This window comes from Falco peregrinus, chromosome 2 (assembly GCF_023634155.1).
Source record: "Falco peregrinus isolate bFalPer1 chromosome 2, bFalPer1.pri, whole genome shotgun sequence".
NCBI classification, from domain to species: Eukaryota; Metazoa; Chordata; class Aves; order Falconiformes; family Falconidae; genus Falco; species Falco peregrinus.
This window is the reverse complement of record NC_073722.1, coordinates 94,801,910-94,824,455: the sequence shown is the minus strand read 5'-3', so window position 1 is coordinate 94,824,455 and position 22,546 is coordinate 94,801,910. Positions and strand designations below refer to the sequence as shown.

Here is a 22,546-nt window from a genome sequence, read left to right as displayed (position 1 = left end):
TTTTCATAAAAGTGGCTTCTATTATGGCTTAATGTTTTTAATGACAGTTATCTAAGTATTATTTTTATCTCCAATAATATACTCTGATTTAAGATTCTTCCCTTTTGTAAGGATACCTTTTAGTTGAAAATTTGTTTAATTTTGCTGGTGGCTAACTACATAGTAAAACAAAAAACCAACATAGAATTTATCAATCTGTGTTACTTGGCTTTGATTTTCATCAAAACTCATTCACTGTTTGTCTGCAAGAAACCATGCAATAATCAACAGTTTTCTTCCTGAAGGAAGACAGACATGCTCTTCAAGAAGAATGTCAACACATTAATAGAAGAGTTTGCTAAAAAAACAGTATAAAAATCTATGTCCGAAAAATAAATGAAATTCCATTAACTGCAAACAGCCAAGTGCCTGTCTGAAATTGCTTTACAGGTTTTTACTTCTTGTTTTTCTTTTGGAAATTTTTGTTATGTATATAAGCCCAGTTTTAGTGTAGGGCAATACAGCAGCACAAACATATTAAAAAAATAAATCATACTGCATACAATCTGAGGGAACATAACCGCAAAATTCTTGAAATACTGAATTTTCAAGACATTTGAGATTTTTCTGTCTTAGCTTTACTGTCAAAAGTATCCAACGTAATTTTAAAACCCAACACAAATGGTTGGAAAATTGCTACATTTACGACTTGTTACATTTGTGGGTTACTGTTAAAAAACATGCAGTTATGTCCACAGACCTTGGGAAAATACACATTGCCTCAAATTGTGCAAGAATTTGTCCTAGGAATATATATTTATGATAAAAGTAGTGCCAGTAGAGACTCCAGAACCAAAATGTACCAATAATGAATTCCAGTAAGACATAACAAAACAAGATAAGCTCAAAGAGAAGCACCACACATAACACACAGTTGAGTTTAAAGTTATTCCCCAAGGACACAACAGCTGACTTAAGTGATCTCATCATGGCTGACCAGACATTTAAAAGCTTTGACTTCATTGCTATAAGAGTTAAAATAGACTTGACATTGTTTCCAAAGGGGATTTTTCTATGTTAAAGATTGTTGGATTATAATACTGTACCTTTACTAAGTCTTTCGGCCAACCAGTTCCTAAGACACTACGGCTGCCATATCCCAGTGTATTGCCTCCATACTCAGCAACCTTCCTACTGTTTGTGTTAGGACCAGCATAGATCACCAACTTCAAAACATAAAATACACTGTTAGACTGTAAGAGAAAAACAAGAAAATCTAATAATAATAATAATACTTAGCACTTACACCGCGCTTTATATTTTCAAAGCGCTTTATCAACATTAACAAATCCTCACAACAGCCCTGTGAGGTGAGTAGGCAAGTATTATTATCCCCATTTTACAGATGGGGAAACTGAGGCAGAGAGGAAATTGAGCGACTTGTCCCCGAGGTCACAAAGCAAGTCAGCAGCAGAACTGGGAGCCAAAGTCAGAAGAAATCATAACTTCCAGTCCTCATGCTGAGCTAACTAGAACATACTGCCCCTCTACTAATAAAGGGATTGATCTTGCTCCCATCAAACTTAGTATTTTGTCAGAGACTTCAGTGGAAACATGATAAGGCCCAAAGTTTTCTGGCAGAGTTTAACCAATAAGGAGTGACATTAAAGATGCTTATAAATAATGGGAGTATCACAGGACTTGCTCTGTGTCAAAGAGTATATGGCAAGAATTAGCAAGCAGCACAAGTAGCTCTAAAGCAAGTAAGTGTTATTAGTTGTGTTCTTGAAATTGAAAATACTTGTTTATATTAATCTATATAAACAAGCTATTTATAATCAAGGGGGAGAAAAATTAACCTGCCCAGTTTAAACAAACTGCTGATGTACAAACAAGGCAGCCAGATTAAAATTTGAGAAATATGGAAAACCAAAAAACAGGAAAACCAAGAAGGAAGTCAAACTTTGACAGTCTGAGCCATCACAAAGTGAGCTTAAAAAAAATAATAAAGGAAGAGTTGGTATGAATTTCTGAGGGGGGGAACACTCAAATCACGCACCCCCCCTCCACCTCAAACCCCCATACCTCTGGAGCCTACTATCTCTCTCCTGTTTTGTAACTACTACTTCTGACACCTTTTAAAGTAACTTCCTAATTACAGAGCCTAACACTTAACAAAAGATCCTCATAATTAACAGGTCTTAAACATTGAAACAATCACTGGATACTATGTTCTGAAACAAATACACAAGAACAATTCAGCATATATTCTTTCTGGATTGTTTTAAGAATAACAGACATTAAACATGCACCTCTTAGAGTCACTTTCTCGCCTTTTTATGTCAACAACTCTTTGTACATTTTCTATTGTTTAGCTAAGTGTAGTCTTAAGATGAAACTCAAGAATTCTTTTGAAGTTATTCACACAAGAAAAAACCTCTCTGCATCCTTGTACTTTACAGGCTTGAAGTAGGCAGGCTGTGGCATTACCGTGTACACTAATAAGCTCTTATCAATAAAAACCTCCTGCATTATCCTGAACATGGGAAATAAGATGCCATAAGAGACAAGGGCAGAAATGATGACAATGGGAAATGCTGCTGATGGAAAGACATACAAAAGAAAGTATTTCTGAATTGGCCCTTGCTTACCTTATCATAATCGTATTGTGAAGAACATCTGTTGTCAAATCTAAGATATAAACAGCGGGCTCCTGGAATATGTACAGTTTCTTTAAATTTATAGTTATCCCTGACGGGATGAACTGTTTCTACTGTCTTGCCAGCAGCCCAGGGAGCAGGGATCTTCAAACCCGTAAGAAAACCTGGTTCTTCTTTCTCTTCCAGCATTCTGAAATCAGAGTGAAAAATTACGTCCTAAAATTCAACACACAGATTTTTACTATATATTCAGACATCAAACTATGAAGTACTAAAAATCACCTCTCAGTATTGATACATAATGACACAAAGTATTGACTCATTTTAGGCACAGATGTGTTGCAGGAAAATATAGAACTTAAATAGCATGAACTCTGCACATTAGAGATAACTATGCCAATCTCTGACCTGTAAAATCTGAACTTTTCCCTATGCTTTCCAAATTATGGTAAACAAGCTAAGTAGCACCATAAAAAAAATAAATGGTACTATATATGGATTCTAACACACACTTAGTAGCATAAAAAACCTCCCCTCCTGGGACAGCACCCAAAACTGATTACACTGTCATAAAGCAATATGCCTAATATTTCACTGAAGCTTGTAATTTGAAGGAGGACTGAAAATAAATTCTTCAGAGTTTTCACACAGTACATTACACATTATCACAAGTTGTTTAATACAACAAATTCTGCAACACTGCAAATAACTATGATAAGCATTTCTTATTTAATTTAGCTGCGTGTTTCTGAGCAGAAGCTGTATAACTTTGAGCTAAGACACACTATTTAAATGCAGGACTTAAAATAGTTATATTTCTCTACATAAATTAAACCATTTAATACCTTTCCAATGTTTTTCATACTATCTTATGCTGCCAGAGCAATTTACATTTTCTCATGATGGTCTTCCTTAGTCTAATTTATTCCAAGATGCACATTTAGAATTAATTCCTAATGCTTGAGGGGAGGAGAAAAACAAAACAAACCATAGCCTGTGTAAAGTACCTGAAGATACAAATCATTTAATTCTATATGCAAAAAAAAATTAGAATTAATTGCCTTTTGTAAAAGCTTATGTATCTCTAAGACAGCCTCACAAACAATTACAGCTTTGCCTTTAAAAAAAAATAAAAATATTGATGCTTTAAGATTTATCCCACAGCAAGGGTCAAATGAGCATTACAGCCAAGGTATTTTATCCCAGGAAAAAGATCTAGATCTAAAGAAAATCACCTCTCATCAGGTAACAGCTTCCCCTTCTGTTCTGATGCACCACTGGGGGAACTGTGCAGTTCTGAGAAAACTGGAGACTGAGTTTTAAGCAGCAGTGCAGTCTGTGGCACAAAACAGAGTGTTAGAAACATGCAACCAGCAAATCATTTTAAGACTTCATCATTGAAATATATTAACAATCACACTGTATGTTGTTATTGACAATAAATCACCACCTAGTAGCTGTTGTACCCAGTCAAGTTTAATATCCAGCATTATCAGCTTTTGTAGCTGTTGAGCAATTCTTAAATTATGATCTGTGGATTGCTTATTGCAGAAAGTTGACCAAGATCCACAGCATTTTAGTACATGCATGCCTCAATTTTTTATTTTGTAGACAAATTCTGACACAAAGACCATACCTGACTTGTGTAAAGGACCAGCTGCACCAGCTGAGGCATCAAGGCATCAGCCATAGTTAGAGTCTGCAAATTTGGATGCATCAGAGACGTCAGTAGGACAGGAAGCAGATGACCAAGCATAGTAGCCTTTGTAATTTGCTCCAGGCCTTTTAATCTGCAATGAAAGTGAAGGTTTACAGAGTAACAACTATTTTCATAGAGTATCGCTACTATTTTTAGTCATCCGTTTAATCTCGTAATGGACTGCGTAAGTAGGCAATTCAAAATTCAGCAGAGAACATTTCCATTATATTTAAAAATAAACCCCAAAACTTACTATCTTGAAAACATTACCCTTTCTCCAGTGTTAGCAACCTAGTTTTTGCTCTCAATTCTTACTTAACAATGATAGACCAGAAGACAGTAAATCAAGAGTTTAATAATTACTTAGAAAATTATAAACTCCCACGGGCATGGGATGAAAGTCCACATCAAACACAAAAGTATCTGCTCAGTATGTATATCAGGCTCCTAGCACACATAGCTCAAAAGTACTTGAAAAGAATCTGTAGCTACAATGATATATTTGAGCGTGAAGCCTATCTGAAAATATCTCAAAGGAATTGTGTATTGTCAATAAACAAAACTAATCTTGCAGACACAGAAAAGCATAGAAACAGAAACCTGAAACAACTGGGAGAGGGAGGTGTTTGTTTAAGGAGAGAAAAGGTTCACAGCTTTTGTTAACATCCCATTCCCAACATATATTTTTTTAAGGGGAGGGAAGACATGGAAGTGCAAGGTCAAGCTATCTGATGACACATGCAGGATATCAACAACATCCAAGACTTGTCATGGATAAAATATCTAGTCCAGCTACTAGAGATGTAATAGTCAGGAATTTAAAAAATTAAAAAAATTTTCTAGCTTACAGGAATATTCCCAGCTGACTAACTAGTACGTTACCCTGCTCATAAAGAGCATTGTAACTGGCTAAAACCTTACCAACTTGAAATTTCTATAGATTATCAAGCTAGTAGTACCGACATGAAGTGTCTGATTCTAAATTCTTCAAAAGATAAGTGCTAAGCAAATGCTATAGTAAGAAACAATTCCTATACATTCAAAGAGCAATATGAAGCGATAAAGAATAAGTAATACTAACTGTGCTTGTACAATAAGACACAAAAAGCAACAGTTTACTGTTTGCAAGTTAGCACGCTCCTATTTGTCTTACCTTTGCTCTCTATCAGAAATGTCACTGTTTATTAGTGCTGTAGTGACTTGTTGCAGCATTTCTAAGACTTCATCACATCCTGTCAGAATTTGCGTAGCAAGAGACAAAATGCTGGTCTTTAGCTCCTAGGTACAAAAAAATTTACAGGATACTTAAATTATTAGAGAATACCAAAAAAAGGACAACAGAACAAAACGATGGATTTCTAAATTAAAAGAATGATAATGTGACCTGGCAGGCCTGCAGCAGTAGATTCATCCAAGACTTAAATTTGATTAATGCTAAGCCCCAAAGTGCTGGGAGAAACTAGGTGCATATTTTACAGGATGCACATCCCAGTTTCTAGAGGGAAGGAATCCCCAAGTCCAGCACAGGAGAGAGAGCTGTTAGCCAGCCAAGGTACAGCATTGGTGACAGAATGTCCTAGCACGTATGAGGAGCACTGTAGAGAGAGAAACTGAACAATGAAAACATGGGTGAATAGTGAGACAACAACAGTACTACAGTATTTAGCATTTACTCAATGAGCCTGAACCAGTAATTTTCAACTGCAGCAGATTACAAGCACATGAAGTCTCCAAGAGCAGCAGACAAAATCAGCTTAACAAACCAGAAATTCAGAAGTCAATACCATTATAGAAGAACTGTTACTGTTACAAAAACTACTATGACAAGACAGCCTGCATGCTAGGACAAATGTGGCTTCTCTGAGTTCATTCAAGACTATTCCAGCAGTAATATCAGATTACACCATTTTAATGGTGTAATACAACCTTACATCGGCAAAGCAACCACTGTCTGCAAACCTTGCCACAAACATAATTCACACTATTTCAGACAACAGATGTAGGTGGTTCTACATAAGCTTTACAAGTTAAAACTGCAAAAAAGCAGAAGCCAGGTAAGCAAATGAGAAAACCCTTTCCTATTTAAATCCGAAAAACATTTTTTCAAAGACCACCTAAGTGATTTGGAGAAGAGAAAGTGGGGAGTGGGTGCGTGGGGATGTAATATGTCCAGAAAGGATTCCTGGTACATGAATTTTATTACTGCATTTGTTAATTAAAATACATTCTTAACCTCATTGTATGTATATTTAGGAAGGGAAGTGTCTCCTCTCACTGACAATATACAACCTAAGCTGCAATACTGAACACAAAACAATTGCAGACTTTAGCTGGAGAACAGGAAAAAACTGTCCACCGTAATTTAACTTTATCAAGAGGAAAAGAATCAACAAAACAGCATAAGCAGAATATACTGCAGAAACAAGAGGTGTCGCAGGAACACTGACTGTAGAGAGCCATACTAGAATAAAACTTGGTGTTTACCTGTACCTTCAATGTCTCTCCCTGCAAGGAGCTGTCACTGTCATCATTTTCATCAGGTTTAATCAAAATAGTGTTACTGAGGAGGTGGTTCTGTACAGCCATCAGATACCGCAAGCACGAAGATGCAGCCTTTAACATAAATAAGTACACTTTATCTAAACTCTTTAATTAACCTTGATGCAGGCAATCCTTGTACTTAGATATATAAAAGAAGAAAAAACGTTGAGGGAGAGGACAAACAAAAACAAAAAATAAGTTTCCCTTGAACAGATTTTTTTTTTGCTGATGTAACACAAGCTTGTTAATACATGTAAGAAAAGAAACTAGTGCCAAAAGTTGAATTTTGTGAAAACTTGAAAAACATATAAAGAAGCAGTACCATTTTGAGTATGTAACATTATAGTAATATTCAAGTACTGTAACACTGATTAATTCTTAGAAGATAATGCCACCACAGAGCTAAATTTAATTCACATTCCTGAAGACGATGGCTCTCCATGCTACTCCTCCTTCCCCACACTCCTGCTGCACAGGCCATCACTGCCTGTCCCCTCCTCCCAATGTTTGCATACCAGTTCCCCCAGCTTTGCCATCAGCCATATCAGGGAGCTGATCCTGCTAAAAACATCTATGCATACTTTTACCATTAAATAATAGTCAACTTTCATTTTTGTCTGTAAATGATAATCCTTTCTGCTTCTATGAATCATTACACACGTATAAAATGAGTTCATTTGGGTTTTTAAGTTGTTGTAATGCTTTAAAGAAATGCTTTAAATATTGAAATACACAAATTTCCTTTAAATTGAAACAGCTAACAGAGCAACCGGAAAATATATCCACATATAAACCTCTTTGAGCATTGCTGTACAATGTACTCTGCTGTAAGAAATTGTTTCTTCTTTCCCTGTGCAGCATGAACAAGGTAAATTCTTTTTCTGTATATAAAACACACAACTACAAAAGTTTCACCTCAACATACTACATGAAGATGAGGGATTTAAGGAGCAAAAGAAGCCAAAGGCAAATATACTTTTAGCAAAATACATTTTACTTACAGGCACAGTTGAAAGCAGCCTTTGAAAATCATCTTTAGATACAGTTTGGCACTTGGTGATTAAGACACAAGATTCTCGGACAACAATCTTGAGAATGTAGTGCAATAGCTCATCATTTAGTCTTCAAAAAATGCAAGCAAGATGTAAAATTTTAGTAGTCTAATTACGGTGTATTTTTTATAGCTCATTTCAAAAAAATTCTGCAAGCTATATCACAAATTACGTGAAACTAAAACAAACACCTTTTCAGAGATTCAGACACAATGAAAACCAAGCCCAAAATGTTTAACCACAATCAATGCAACAGATGACCAGTGATTTCCTGTGCTGTGCTGATAAGAATCTGACTTCCAATGACTTCCAAAAAACCAGACCCCTCCCAACTTGAACAGGTATCTGAAATTGATAGTTTTACTGCTGAAAAGTTACTTAACATAGTGATATGGAGAGCAATGTCATAATGTCATACTTATGAATTAACATCCACATTTACCATACACATGGTAAAGAGCAGGGAATACAAACTAAGGCTGCATACAGAATTCTCCTAAGATTCCTCTAAAATGTCAACTCTCCCTTGTCCTGATGAAATTCAACCCACTACAGACACAAAGAGATAATTTCAGGTCACACCGCTTTTCATCTTACTGGCAATTTCAGCAGAATTTTATGCAAGCTTACCCAAAGCAAATAACAGAAACATAGACTATACATGGGGAGGAGGGGAAGCATATTGTTGCATTTTACCTATAGTGATCATCATCTTCACTTCCAAATCTGTTGTTCTGAAGCTGTTCAGCTAAATTAGTCAGGATAACGTCACGAAGTTGGGAGAGACCACTATTTCTCTCTCCTAAAATGGAATGCAAAAACTTTTTCAAAACAGCATTCTACAGAATTAATTTATTTTTACTTAACCTTAGATATCTTGCTTAATATATACTACACTTCTCAGAAATTACTCTGTTTACAGTGTAACCCAATTCCCTGTTGATATTACAAGACCATTAAAACTTACTCTGCACGTAGCACTGTTTTAAATTCCAAAGACTCTGACACACAAACACATTCCTATGAAGTAACAAATTACTGTGTATCAGCTGCTTCTAAGCCCAGACTCCCATTTCATGATGAACGCAAATAGACCATTACTCTTTCACTAAGGACTAAAATTACCTCTGGTTACTGTGTAATTGCCATGGGTAACATTAACTGCTAACTAGGTGTTCTAAAATACAACCTGTACAAGAAACACTACTAATAGTGACAAAGCAGAACTTTAATCCTGTTCAATTTCAAACAGCTGCCCGACTGAGACAAATTTTTCTTTTCTACAGTTAACATACACTTGACCATGTAGCCATTCAGAAGGCAGCTTCAGAATTTGATGTATTCATAATTCCCTAGAATAGGATGGGTTTAAAGCAGACTAGAGCTCAACGTTTTGAACTGTTCTCCCTCCAGAGGTTGAAAACAAAACCTGAAAATATTTCTCAATAGAAAAAACACACACTCTCAAGTGTCAATAAGACGTTCTCACCTTCAGTTAAGACCAATTTCAATAAATTATTAATTTCTGCTTCTCCAGGATACAGGATATTTAAACCAGAGCTTTTAAAGAAAAAAAAAAAAATCACGTATTACTTAATGCATTTAAAAGCAAATGAAGTAATTTCAATAAACACAGAATCTCAGCTTAGTATCTGATGTAACATTTAAAATTACTACATAAAAGCTCCTTCCAACTTAGAAAGGCATCCTCCATATTTTAACATTAGTATTAGTCATAAAATTAGCAGCTGCTTTCTCCAGAAACTCCTTGGGTTTTTTGTTTATTGTTTAGGTCCCAAAGCTTCTCCAAGAGCTGTTTGCTTCCCTCTCAGAAGCTCCACATTAATCACTTGTATATATGACAGTATAACCTTTTTTCTAAGAAACAGACATATCAGAAAAAATGGATGGTGGCTTAGAAAACGACTCAACTCTGGTGATGGGGTAAGAACTGTGGCTTACCTGTTATAAGAACAATGGCAAATGCAAAAGACTTAATCAAGAAGTCACTACTGTTACAGTTTTATACTTATTAAAGACTGGCTCCTTATGGAAGTCTTAGTTTACGCTACACAGAAGATTCTAGAACTAGCATTTCAGAAACAACACAGCTATGCATAAATACTCCCGGTGGAGATACTTCTCCCCTCTAACTTGTGATGAACTTTGTCCTTTCTACACGAATTACCACATCAAGATAGATCACTGTAACTTAAAAGGAGTACTCCGTGACTGTCTGAAGCGTTGAAACTATTACAACAGGTTTTCTTCTTTTCCTTTTTCCCTTTTCTTTCTAAATAATAGTCATAGAAAAGAAAACTGGTATATTTTTCAGCTTCACACTGAGAGCAGAGATTATTGCAGCTTCCCTCCCTCTGGCTCATGCTGACCAACTTGCGATACAAACATCAGGAAAAGTTATCATACACTGCAAGCCAACTTTGAGGTTTCCATTGGTATCGGAATCCCCCAATGAGAAAACAGGAAAAAGGAGATATTACCTAATGCCCACCTCTGATTTTTTTTTAATTTTTTTTTTTTTAAGTCACTTAAGGATATAGTGTTAAACATGGGAAAAATGCAGCAGCTGTCCATACAGTTGACCGGATACACTTTTCTGTCAAAAAGCAAGACCCTGAAAATGCTAGATAATCATACTAAAGATACGCTATTGTTCCTCACTCAGAGTTGCATAAAACCACTGAAATTCGGAATGTCATGATTCACACAAAAAAAATGCAGGTTGATCTTCAGAAGACTTTGTTATCAACCTTTGGAGTGCTTCCCACTTGAAAGCAGATTATATTTGTACTTAGGACATTTGAGACAGCATTCCCTGTCCTTGAGATCTACATTAGCTCCTTTTCGTGAGACACAAACGCTTTTTGCTCGCTTTTCTGTACTTAGTCATTCTGATATTTTGACAAGCCAGAGAAAGGAAATTACACAGCATCAGGTTCAAGAGATACAGTACCTAATATCAAGTGGAGCTACTGCAACCACCCTGTTTCAAGTGTTTGATGACCTGGGCTACTAGCCCAGAGACATCATGTCCACCCTTGCACTAAAACAAGATTCTTCTTTTTTAAACTTAAACCTGACTTTCTCAAGACAGTTTTACTACCCTGCCTGTGATTTTCCCTAGGCCTTCCTTCCATCTTAAAGCAATTCCTCAAGTATTATTCATTCTACTTCCCCTTACATTTCTTTTGTTTAGGAGAAATTCAGTATTGTCATTTGAAACACTGGTATAACAGCTGGCATTAGCTTTGCCTATTCCAGAACCAATAAACTATATAAACTAAACATGGAAGTCATTCCAGCCATCACGGAAGTGCAGAAAATTTTGCTTGAGTTTAGCAGCTACAATCTAATAAACATTAAAAAACAATTTAAAGGAAGCCAATAAAAAGCAACAAATGAAAACAAGTACAGAAAGTAATTACTATCTGTTATTTCATTGTCATGACAAACACATATTTCCCTTCTTCCACAGATATAAATTCTAATAATTTTATTATACTATGCCAACCTAAATTTTATCATATTAAAACTAAGTGGCTAAATAAATGTGAATGTTCATCTAGTACAACATTTTCAAATGATCTAAAATCTAAATTAAATTTAATTTGACAAAGCAGATATTTACCTAATGGCTAGGCAAACCTCCTTCTGAATTTCAGAGCAAATCTGATCCCTTGGTGCCATCAGTAACTGCCAAAGTAATAGGCCAGACCTTCTAACAATATCTCTGTTTCTTTCAGTTTGTGGACTGAAGAAAAATTTAAAAACGACCTAAGAAAAATTAAACAAAAGATTAAAAACTTACACATTGTTCACATTAACTCTTTTTCTACAGTCAGTCTCTCAAACTATTTGTCTAGGTCACTAGAAATCCTAGAGTCAGAAACTGACTTTGGATAAAAAAAAAAAAAAGAGAGAAAGATAAAGAAATAAGAAAGTAACCTCTCTGGATTTTATTTTGATTTGTACAGGTAGCAACTACACTTATATTTAAATTTGGACTCTTAAATGGGTGTACGAGATACTGCAAAGCCACTGTTAAGTCAATCTCCATTAAACTGAATGCAATGGAGAAAAAAGCCCTTATAAAATCAAGTGGTTACCTGTATTCTAAAGCAACGTTTTTGTCTTTAGTGTTTGTTATGAAGTACATATAACATGCCCTTGTACCTGAAAGACAACCAGGATGCAGCGTATTATGCAAGTATCTCCATTCACCATAGCTTTTTCCATAATGTCACATATACTGCTGAGATGATGTGCTTCAATTGGATGTTGCTTGCCCAAAAAATTTGTTATGGGAAGATTGTTGCTGGCTGCAAGCAGGTTGAGTTGGTGGATACACATGGCACCAACATGGTGCAGTAACTGGTTAATAACCTCATTTGTGGTTGTTGCATCTCCTAGAAGAATAAAAGTGGTTCAAATGCTGTCTACAAACACAGGCTATAGCATTAGCATTTGCTTCTAAAATGCAATATATCACCCTCGGGACACCCGTCTACAAGACAAACAAAATAATTACCCACATCACTTTTTTAGTCTGATAAAGGTAGCAAGAAACTGGAAACTTCCAAACATGTCTTGCATTTTGCTTTTACTTTCTTAAAGCAAAGATAAGCCATGACCAGTATTTATAGACACCTTTTCAAGAATGAACTCAACTTCTAGTACCAGATTTCAGAAAACAGTTTCTGTGCACTATTCTGTGATAAACATACATTCCGCTTTCACTTTGTATAAACTGCTGACTTGTAGGTTTACCTCACCTTTGGGCTCTGTAATGATGTGACTGACTCCCAGTCTCTGACAGACACAATGGAATGCCTGGTTCCCGGGATTGCACCACTGATCAATATAATCATTAGAGCACGTCCATATCATGTTATTCATAGTATCATAACAAGCACCTAAGGAAAATATTTGGACATCAAATTTTACAATGTTTTTTAGAAAACCAGACAAAACTATTTTTACAGCATATATAAAACCAAATTACTTGCATTAAAAGTTCTGTCATGGGACAGCAATTTAGTAACAATGCATTGGAATGAAAACCATTAAATGGAGATTTGTTAAAGGAATTAAGCGAACGCACATCCCTCTTGATGTTTGGAGCAGATGTACAACAGCATGTGTTTCAGGTGAATATTCTACCAGTTGTTATTTATAAGTACATAACATATAATTCCTCCACAAACTTATCACACACTGCCACAGGACATAAAGTAAATATAGCTAAGTCTGGCATCAGACACTAATAACTTCTAGGAAAAGTACAGGGGAAAGAGTTTCAAATTTATTTTACTACAGCTATTGGCAATTTTGGACTTTAGAACTTTTTTTAAAGGCCTTGTGGTATAAACAAAGTAGCTTTAACAAAACTGACAGTTTGCACAGTGCAACTGTTAAAAAAATTTAAGCTTAGAGACTCCTCTCCTGAAAATCTGTAAAGTCTACAAACACAGGCAGGTCCAAAACAGTAAAAGGAAAGGGATTAATGGATTATAGACACAAATGTTCTATGATAGAGGCATTTACCATACTTCAAAAGTTCAAAAATAACCTATACGTCTACGTGTTTTAAATGACTGAGGTAAATTTCCAGTTAACAGTAGCTAACAGGTTAACATACAATTATACCTATCCATGCGTCCTAGCATTCAGAATGTTATTTAAAACTATTTGCCCAAACATTTTTGAGAAATACATTCTTTCTTAAGCAACATAAAAACACTGCTTATTAAAATGCTAGCAATGCTATGCAGTGTTCAAGTAGCATTGTTCAAATGATTTTATAATACCAAGCAGGTTAAAAAAGGAAACAAAAAGAAAAGAAAAAAAAAAAAACCTCCTGAAGAAAACACTCATGAAGTTTCAGTCAAAGTGACAGGGAAATCAGAAATACCTGCAATGTCTTTCCAGCTAAGATGCCTATATGTATCTTCAGATAGAGGTAAGATACTCATAACTTTGTAGTACCTTACAGAATAAGCAGGGCATAAAAATCACACTTCTTTCAAGATTCCTTTCTGCTACAGAAAACTATTTTCTTGAGCTTGTGTGCAGCTGAAACTGCAAGAGCAAGATACTGGAAATTCCTTCAGGGAATTCTGAACTTTCAAAAATGTAAAATTTACAAAATATGACCACAGACATGAAACCCCACCAACTGCAGAGTTGCTTACTGCAACATTATTTAGAATCTAAGGGTTGGATATGTCTAGTTCTGAAACATTCCCAAGAAAAAGATCTACTTCTTACCAAGTCCTGGAACTAAAGCACCACGTCCCAGTGAACTTCCTGCAGCATCAATGAGATCTGCTCGGCTTGTGAACTGCCCATCCGAAATATTGAACACCAAGCTTGAAGCAAGAACTATACAGAAAAAAAAAAGTCTCCAATAAATTTCTGAGACATTTATCATATTTCTGAAACCCAAGTTTGCCACACATGTATTTAACTTACTTTTTAAAGATGACAAAGCACTTGTTCCTCCAAAGAGCGAGCGTGTTGCAGAACTGCCTGATCCACCTGGAGGTGGGACCAACATCACCAAGTACGTTCCACATGTGTATATGGGAGTCTTCCTTAACATTTTCAGTGGCAGCCCACAACTAGTGTTTGCAGCTGAAATATTACACAGAAAACCAGAACATCAACATGCATTTCTTCACAACATTAAAGCCTCATAATAACAGGCAGCAAACAAAGCAGATTTCTATTTAGGGCTTCAAATAAATCAATACAGAAATTCTTTAAGCTACATTCTGCAGCATTTAGAAGTTGTATACAAGGGCAGCCTCATAATCCCACACATTCAGCATCAATCTCTACAAGGATATAAAGAATTTCACAGTTAGCGAAACTAACAGTTTAGTTTTATTTAACTAGAAAGAACAACTTAAAAAGACAGCAATATCATTTCCAAACCAGGAAAACTGGGAGCCTAAAATTTAAGTATGAACAAAACTGTTTTAAGAATTGTATGGTGATAAACGTATCAAAAGCAGTATCTTAGAGCCAAAATATCTTCTACCATAAAGAGATGATTTGAGATTCACTACGCATTTACTATTTTAAGTTCTCCTGTTCCCCATGAAACGTATACAGTCATAATGATCTAGCTCCTGCGACAGCTGATCAACACTTTCCTGAGCACTGACTAAAGAATTATCCAAGAATAACCACTTCTTCTATAGCACTCTAGTTGTTAACTAGCAAAACACAGCCTTTAAAATAGCTCTTCAAGCTCTTTGCCAGTTTTCCTGTAAGCATATTATTTCCTGAATAATTTATTTTTATGGAAATACCTTTAATTGTTTAACATTGAAAAAAGAAAACCAACGTACATATGAAAGAAGAAATAATTCAGGATAAACTGAATAAAATCTTAAGACAAATCTTACAAAGCTCCAGATCATCCTGAAAACCATCAGCACCGTTCATTCAAGATTCCCTGGTAGCATAAGTTTATGCCTAGCTAAGTAGTTTCAGCAAGCCCATAAAAGAATACCCAAACATTGTGCAAGTTACCTCCAAAAAGCCAAATTACCTCCAATTTATAATACTAAACTTATTCTGAAACAACAGTTTCACTTCTTAAACTGCACTCCATTGTTACACAAGATGAGGAGCCCACGTGAACTGCCAGCAGAGAAATGCAATTATCAGTTTTATCAAATGTGGCATAAATTAGTCCTGTAATTGAATACATGGGGGAAAAACAAGGGTGCTACAAGTGTTCTTCCTGGTTTTCATTCTTAAACTTTTCTCATCAGTGTCTAATTCAGCAAAGGAAACTGTAATACAAGCATTAAGCAAATATTGCATATATATTTCAAATGTTTATTTTGAAAAAAATGCACACTTTTTTTTTTTAACGTTTCCCAAGAGGTTAGTAATTACCAGATCTGATACTATATGCATTACGAAAAAAAGGCCATGAAAAATTATTGAGAGTCAGTAAAATCTCTTCTGACCTGCTTGGTCCTCTTTCAATGTATTGGAGATTGTAGAGCCAGTGAGAGCAGCCAGTGTTGCTGATGGGGAGGCTCTATACCTAGACAGCCTACTCAGAAGCATCTCATTTATACTCTTTGCAGATTCACCCTCTTTTCTCATTAATATAACTCGTTCCTGTAGAGGATTTGCTATACATATGCCATTTTCTACCTATTAAAATGGAGGAAGAAAAATACTTTTAGATATTGAAATCTAAAGACAGTAAAATTGAACAATACAATGTATCAAATAGGGATACAAACTTGAACTCTGCTGTCAGAATTTCTTGCAAAAAACATGTTATAAAAGCTAGACAGATGAGTGGCTTGTTTGCAACTTTGCCATTCAGTAATTTTCTGTTTGGTCTGTCCTTAAAGACAGAACTGCTTGAAATAATCTTATTTATGGAATTCTACTTACAAATACGTAACCCGCCTGTATTTTCTTAGTGATGTTTCACTGGAAAGTTTTGTATAAAGATGCCTTTAAATCCTTTGCCAGCCAAAAATTGTGATGCTTTTCTTAGAGCATAATCTTCAGGGGACATTTTATTAAAAAGAATGCATCTCATATTCTTTTAAGATTTGATTTACAGCATCACATTTTCCGTAAGTTGTATTACTATAGCCTACCAATTCTAGCTCCATCATCCCACTAAGTACAGCTGCACTGCTGAGCAGATACACAGACACTGCGCCCTAGAGTACCCCATCAAAGCTAAATCCTCATCCTGTTTCAATTACCAGCACTACAGGTCTATGAATTGCTGTAAGCTCTGCTATATAAATGAATACATTTTTAGACTGAAATGCTTCATTGTCGAAATATACACACATGGATATACAAATGCATGCATGTGTATGTGTATATATATACACACACAAACATATATATAAGCTGTTTAAAGAAAAGGGAATTCAAACTACTGATACGTTTCTCCAGACTTAGTATTTTGAAATGTGTTTGGCTTTACACTAAACCCAGAGATTGTCATACAACATAAAAAACATATTAGGTTATGAAATGCAGCATAGACAAAACAACTGTAATTGTAACTTGTGGGACCCGATTGGCTTTTAACGCCATGAAGCAGATTCACAGTAAACAACGCTCTCAAACCTAATACACTGAAATACTGTCCCAGCAAAAAATTTAATTGCTAATTATGATTAAATACATTTTATGTTACAATTCATATTGCTAAATATGATAGTCATATGTTTTCTGAAGATAGAATTGAGCAACACACCTTCTGTTCAGTTAAAAGTTATTTTGTAAACACAAAACAAACAACTATTGAGATTACTTGTATCAATATTCAAACCTAATACGTTGATTTGAAAATGCTGATACGTAATTAAGCAGCACTCATGCTACCAATTCCTAAGTCACAGAAAACATATAATTTGCTTACTATAAGTTCAAAAATATCCATGAAGACGGAGTGGCCTTTTGGTGTTTTTTCATTGAGGCTTGCAGGAGACCAAATCCAGTAGAAGTATGTGCCATCTGAAGAAAGATGCACGGTGGTCATAGTACTGCCAACTGGGAAGTGATTTACTGGCATTGGGATTATTTGACATACCTACAAAACAGAGAGCATCTTAACAGTTCTTATTTTGAAGTTTGTTCTTATAACTATTAACAGTGTACTTTAATTATCAAGTGCAGTTAGTCCAGAAGAAGCTTATTATTGGACATAATAGTACTATTACATTTATTTGTTACAAAGAGATATTGTAAAATGTTTGCCAAACAGATCTACTGCATACAAAACAGCTTACATATCTAAACTTTAAACATACCTAAAAATAAAAGGATCACTCCCCCTCTAATTATTGACAGCATACCCACACTACCATAAGGAAAATATACATGGTAAAGAGTTATCTACTTTCTGTAACTTCTCTGAAACATTGCTTGAAACTTTGGAAGGAAAGGGGAACCCAAACATTCTCAGTTTCAGGAAACACACTGGACATGTGTGCATATACACCCTTAAAACATGACAGGAAAAAACCCAAAGCAAACAAACTATCCATTTCCACAAAGGATGACATCTGTTTATCTACAAAACACAGTTAGATCAGAAACAATACCTGAATTTTGTTACAGTAGAAAAATAGCAAGCTGTTCAGGAAAATTATGTTTTCAGTTAAAGCCAAAGTCTATTCTGCTATTGGTTTATTGTTTTATGATATAACCATATTATATTCTATCTCTTAGAACATGATCATAATAAAATAGTACAGTGTAAGCCTGTATATGCATATATATATGTGTATATGCACACATACATATATATACACACACACTAACACACAGAAACAGTAATATCCATAACATACAAGTTCTATTACGCAATGCTTTCAATGGGTATTTATTAAAAGGCAGTTTCACAAAATAGAAAGAAGAAACTTCAAGGACAAAACTAATTAAAGTTAAAAATTATTGTGATTAATTAAGAATGTTTCCTTATTCTACTGTAACTCTGCAATGAACTCTTCCTTTTACCTGAAGGGTATGCTGATCCACAACCTGGAAAAGGGAGTGAGGCTTATTATCAAAAGAGACAGGCCGATGAAGAAGTTTGCTGTTGCCAAAAGCAACCCACCCAGTCTCCAGCTCTTCATTACGGCAGTACACAAAACCTCTGGCAAAAAAGCAGTATATTAAAACTCTTTAAAACCCTGTGCTGGTTTTTTGTTTTTTCTAAGAAAAACTCACAACCACATTCTTGAACTTCGAACTTCAATTGAAGTCAGCCTAAGGCAGCAATTTCTACTGTAAAAAGACTTAAAGCATAAGAAGCCTCATGACTCGCAAGCAATAAAGCAGCAAGGTACAGTGACTCACAGCTGCACTAGTAATTTATATAATGAATGATATTTCAGAAAACAAATACTTACAAATTCAGCAGTTGTACAACCATAAATAAAAAGGTCACAAAATTAGTCAATACTATATCCCTCTCAGCAAAGAACAAACCAACTTACTATACATTAAAAAGAAAAATAATGTAAAATACTAGCTATTCCGATAGTATACCTCTTTGCAGGAGGTTGGACTAGATGACCTCCAGAGGTCCCTTTCAACCTAAATTAGTCTACAATTCTAGAGAAAACATGCTCAGGAAGAATTTCAGATGAGAAAATCAACACAGTAAAATAGCATTTAATGAAAATACATAATATGCTCTAGCCTTGTTACACCTAACATCTGAAAGAGGTTTGCCAAAACTTTTTTTTAAAAAACCAATCAGCAGAATAGCCAATATTCAGCTGTCACTTACCGCAAAGTACCGTGTAATCCAGATCCTAATTTGCTTATTCCTCTGCCCACTGAGTTAGTTGTATAAAGATAGAGCCCATCTGCTGCAAGACAGCGCCCTAAGTCTGCATCTGAACCGGTAAGAAAGAACAGAACAGAGACCACCGCTGTAACATACAGAACTGGAAACTCTCCATGGTCATTACATCTCTGCAGTAGCTACCACAGCAATTGAAAACCAACAGATGCTCATGACAGGTCATTACCAATGGGTTAGAATGACTTTTTCCTACTAAATTTATTGTTCTGTGTTCTAAGAGCTACAGTAACACAGCAAAAGTCCATCCTTTTTACAGTTGTTTCTCTACATTTCTTTCAAGCCTGCCAGAGGTGCCCAGACTATGCTTGCCTAATTCACACAAATACTGGGACTATTTAAATCTCCTGCTGTTGCCAAATACACTTAACAAGAATTAGGTGCTAGTCACTCACTTCTCCTTTGAGATAACAAGTGACATTAGCACTGTTTTTTCATGATTCAAATGCACATCATCCATTTCCAAATAGTTTATTTTTCCTGTGTTGTGTTCTCATTTCAGTGTTAAAGACTTGTCTTCAGGTATTATGGCCCAAGCTGCTGTAAAAAACCCAGTAAGTTTGAACTTGCTTTTTCTGCACACTATTCAAAACCATAAATACAGTAGTAACTAGACTAGCATACCCAACCATGCTTAGGAACACAGAACTATTCAACCAAAGTAATTTCAAATGGAAAATTCCTTTACTTAAACATAACCAACTTAAATATTTTCTATTAAATGCCTTCAGAATGACACAGAGGGGGAGAAGACCATTCTCTTATGCTTTTGCAACAGGTAATGCTGTTCAGAACTCCGAACTGGCAGCAAGATAAAATACAAGCAAGGCTTATAACTATGCAAGCCTTTCTGCCCAGGACTACTGGTATAACATGCTGTTTGTGAAGGAACAATCTAATACTGAGCCCTGATCTAGTTTCTGGTACAACCCTGTGCTTCTCATAAAGCTATTAAGCAGACCCTTCCATCTCTGAACACTGTTAAATTAAGACTAAATATATTTCAAACATAGTTTTGTCACTCAAAGTAGTAATTATTAACAATCAAGGTGGGACACAAAAGTCCAGTCAACTTATTTAAGGTCTCAGAATCTGAACAGTCAGCTGTGTGTGTGTGTGTGTGTGTGTAAATCTAGTCACTCTCTCTGCAAGAAAACCTCTTCAAAATACAAGTGTCTTAAATAAATTTGTAGATAGCCTAAAATGACAACTCAGATTTGTAGATTCCTATGGCTTGCATTAAATTTACTGAGACATCACTGAAGTTTGAACTACTACTACTAAAGCAATGTGAACTCTCTTATTTAGCTCAAAAATAGTAAGCAAACAAAGCAGTAAAACCTGAGAATTAATTCAGGGAAAGAAATACAGAAGAAAACATAAAAGAACATGCAACACAGATTGGACAGAAACAAAGTAACGTGGAGAAAGAGGGGAAAAAAAGCAATAAACCTTCACTTCTAAAAATAAACATGCTCTGCCAATGATAGCTAGCTACTGAACACAGTGATACTGCACAGGACAAATTACGCTTACTGAGAGACTAATGAGTGAATAATACCCAAACTCTATTTGACCCCTCTGCAAAATTCCCACTGAAGTCAGGGAGGGTCACTGTATCTACTGCGTTTGATTGTTTCCTACAACCTGATTACTAGACAATTTAAAACAGCATCTGATCTTCAGCAACCAAAACCCAACATTTTCTGAACCCGATTATCTTGTAAATAAAAAAATGCCATACTATCATTAACACATCAAGCTTAAAACTTAGCCTATTGATTTTTATATTAAACAGGACTTTTCCTATTTGATCCTCAAATCAACTTTAAAAAAGCAAACAAATTGTTTACATATCTAGTTAGATTAAGTAAATGAGAACAGGAATGACAAATCAAACAATGTAAGCAATTTACTCCTGTAAATTAGGTCCACGTTTTTAAAACCTGAGTTCTGAATGTACAAATTCAGACAACAAAGGCCCCAGACAGTTGCTGCCCTCCCCTCTCATTATGTATCAGGCTTCGAGACACTCCTGGGATGCCCCGTTCTCTCTATAGATAGTCCTTCTAAACCCTTCAGCATGCAGATATTTGATATGTACTGTACTTGCTTTTACATTACTTCCAACAGAAAAAGAGAAATCCCTTCCAACTCTAAGGGTTTACATTAATTTTTAAACAGTTATCACCACTAAAAGCATCTTGTCCTCCCCTGCTAATACTGACAGTCAGGAAATAATTCACCTTTATTTTCACTGCTGGAACTACTGTTGGCATCAGGTGCAGGTAACATGTCTTCAAAGCCCCAAGATACTATGTGCTTTCCTCCAAGCAAGCAAGAGGGTGATCCAGGTCCTCCCTCCAAAAGCAACAACCTTTAAGCAGAAAATAAGATCCATAGAGAACAGTCACAGCAAAAACCAGCTAAATCAAAAGTAATGATGAAGATATATTTTAAGCAATTACTCTCTGACAGAGTTTATAAGCCACTTAAAGGAAATATCAATATTTAATTAAAAAACAAAAACTTAACACCAAAAAAAACCAATAAAGAGATCCCTTTAAATTTGAGTTTCTAATATCTTCCTTCTGTGATTGACTGAATTTCAATCTTTCCTAGACCTTTTAATAACTCCTAACGCCTTTTAATCATGTTTGAAGACATTTATCTGTAAATGCACCTGCACATTTTCAGAGTTGATGTAGAAGTGCTACAGTCAGAAGTCACTACAAACCTGTATAATACATCAGCCACAGGCAAGGATCCTAGATCAGTCTGTTTCTGTAATAGATGCACTGTATGAACAAAGGTTTTCAGCGACCCCCTAAAAGGATAAGAAAAACAGGAATTAAATACGTCTATTGAACAAGACCAAATGCACACAGACAACAGCTTCTATGTAGAATATCCAATACTGTAAAGAAAGAATACCCAAGATACGTCACCAAGCTTCTCTTCCAATTTGCATTTCTTTGCTGGGTGATTTTTATTCTTTTGTGGAAGATGTAAAAAAAGGAAGAGAGGGTAATATAAAGGAAGAATGCTGGCAAACTGCCGGTCTAAATCACGCTATCATTTTGGAAGAGGATGAAGCACCATGGAGGTAGGGAGATCAGCAGCCATGGGCTGTGTCATAAACAACATGTATAGTAAAGGCAATCTCGGCACATGATAATACCGCAATCTCGGATCTATTACCAACAGCTACTTTCAACAT

The 22,546-nt window shown here is 35.5% G+C and overlaps 1 protein-coding gene across 5 annotated transcripts in view; it reads right to left on the bottom strand.

Annotated features, from left to right (window-relative positions):
* HECTD4 (HECT domain E3 ubiquitin protein ligase 4) overlaps positions 1-22,546 on the bottom strand; it is a 77,833-nt gene that overhangs the window by 40,451 nt on the left and 14,836 nt on the right. Inside the window, exons 3-22 of one of the 5 annotated variants that reach the window (XM_055794929.1) lie at positions 22,064-22,153; positions 21,573-21,703; positions 19,252-19,360; positions 18,474-18,612; positions 17,374-17,544; positions 15,938-16,130; positions 14,424-14,585; positions 14,220-14,333; positions 12,725-12,865; positions 12,126-12,358; positions 11,581-11,726; positions 9,421-9,491; positions 8,628-8,733; positions 7,881-8,001; positions 6,823-6,951; positions 5,492-5,616; positions 4,276-4,429; positions 3,875-3,975; positions 2,631-2,829; positions 1,086-1,232 (exon numbers count right to left, since the gene is read on the bottom strand). In XM_055794929.1, coding sequence (XP_055650904.1) covers positions 1,086-1,232; positions 2,631-2,829; positions 3,875-3,975; positions 4,276-4,429; positions 5,492-5,616; positions 6,823-6,951; positions 7,881-8,001; positions 8,628-8,733; positions 9,421-9,491; positions 11,581-11,726; positions 12,126-12,358; positions 12,725-12,865; positions 14,220-14,333; positions 14,424-14,585; positions 15,938-16,130; positions 17,374-17,544; positions 18,474-18,612; positions 19,252-19,360; positions 21,573-21,703; positions 22,064-22,153 — 2,782 coding nt within the window. Of the gene's footprint in view, positions 1-1,085; positions 1,233-2,630; positions 2,830-3,874; positions 3,976-4,275; positions 4,430-5,491; positions 5,617-6,822; positions 6,952-7,880; positions 8,002-8,627; positions 8,734-9,420; positions 9,492-11,580; positions 11,727-12,125; positions 12,359-12,724; positions 12,866-14,219; positions 14,334-14,423; positions 14,586-15,937; positions 16,131-17,373; positions 17,545-18,473; positions 18,613-19,251; positions 19,361-21,572; positions 21,704-22,063; positions 22,154-22,546 lie in introns of those variants that run through there. The other 4 variants (XM_055794931.1, XM_055794930.1, XM_055794932.1 and 1 more) reach the window with 4 other exon arrangements.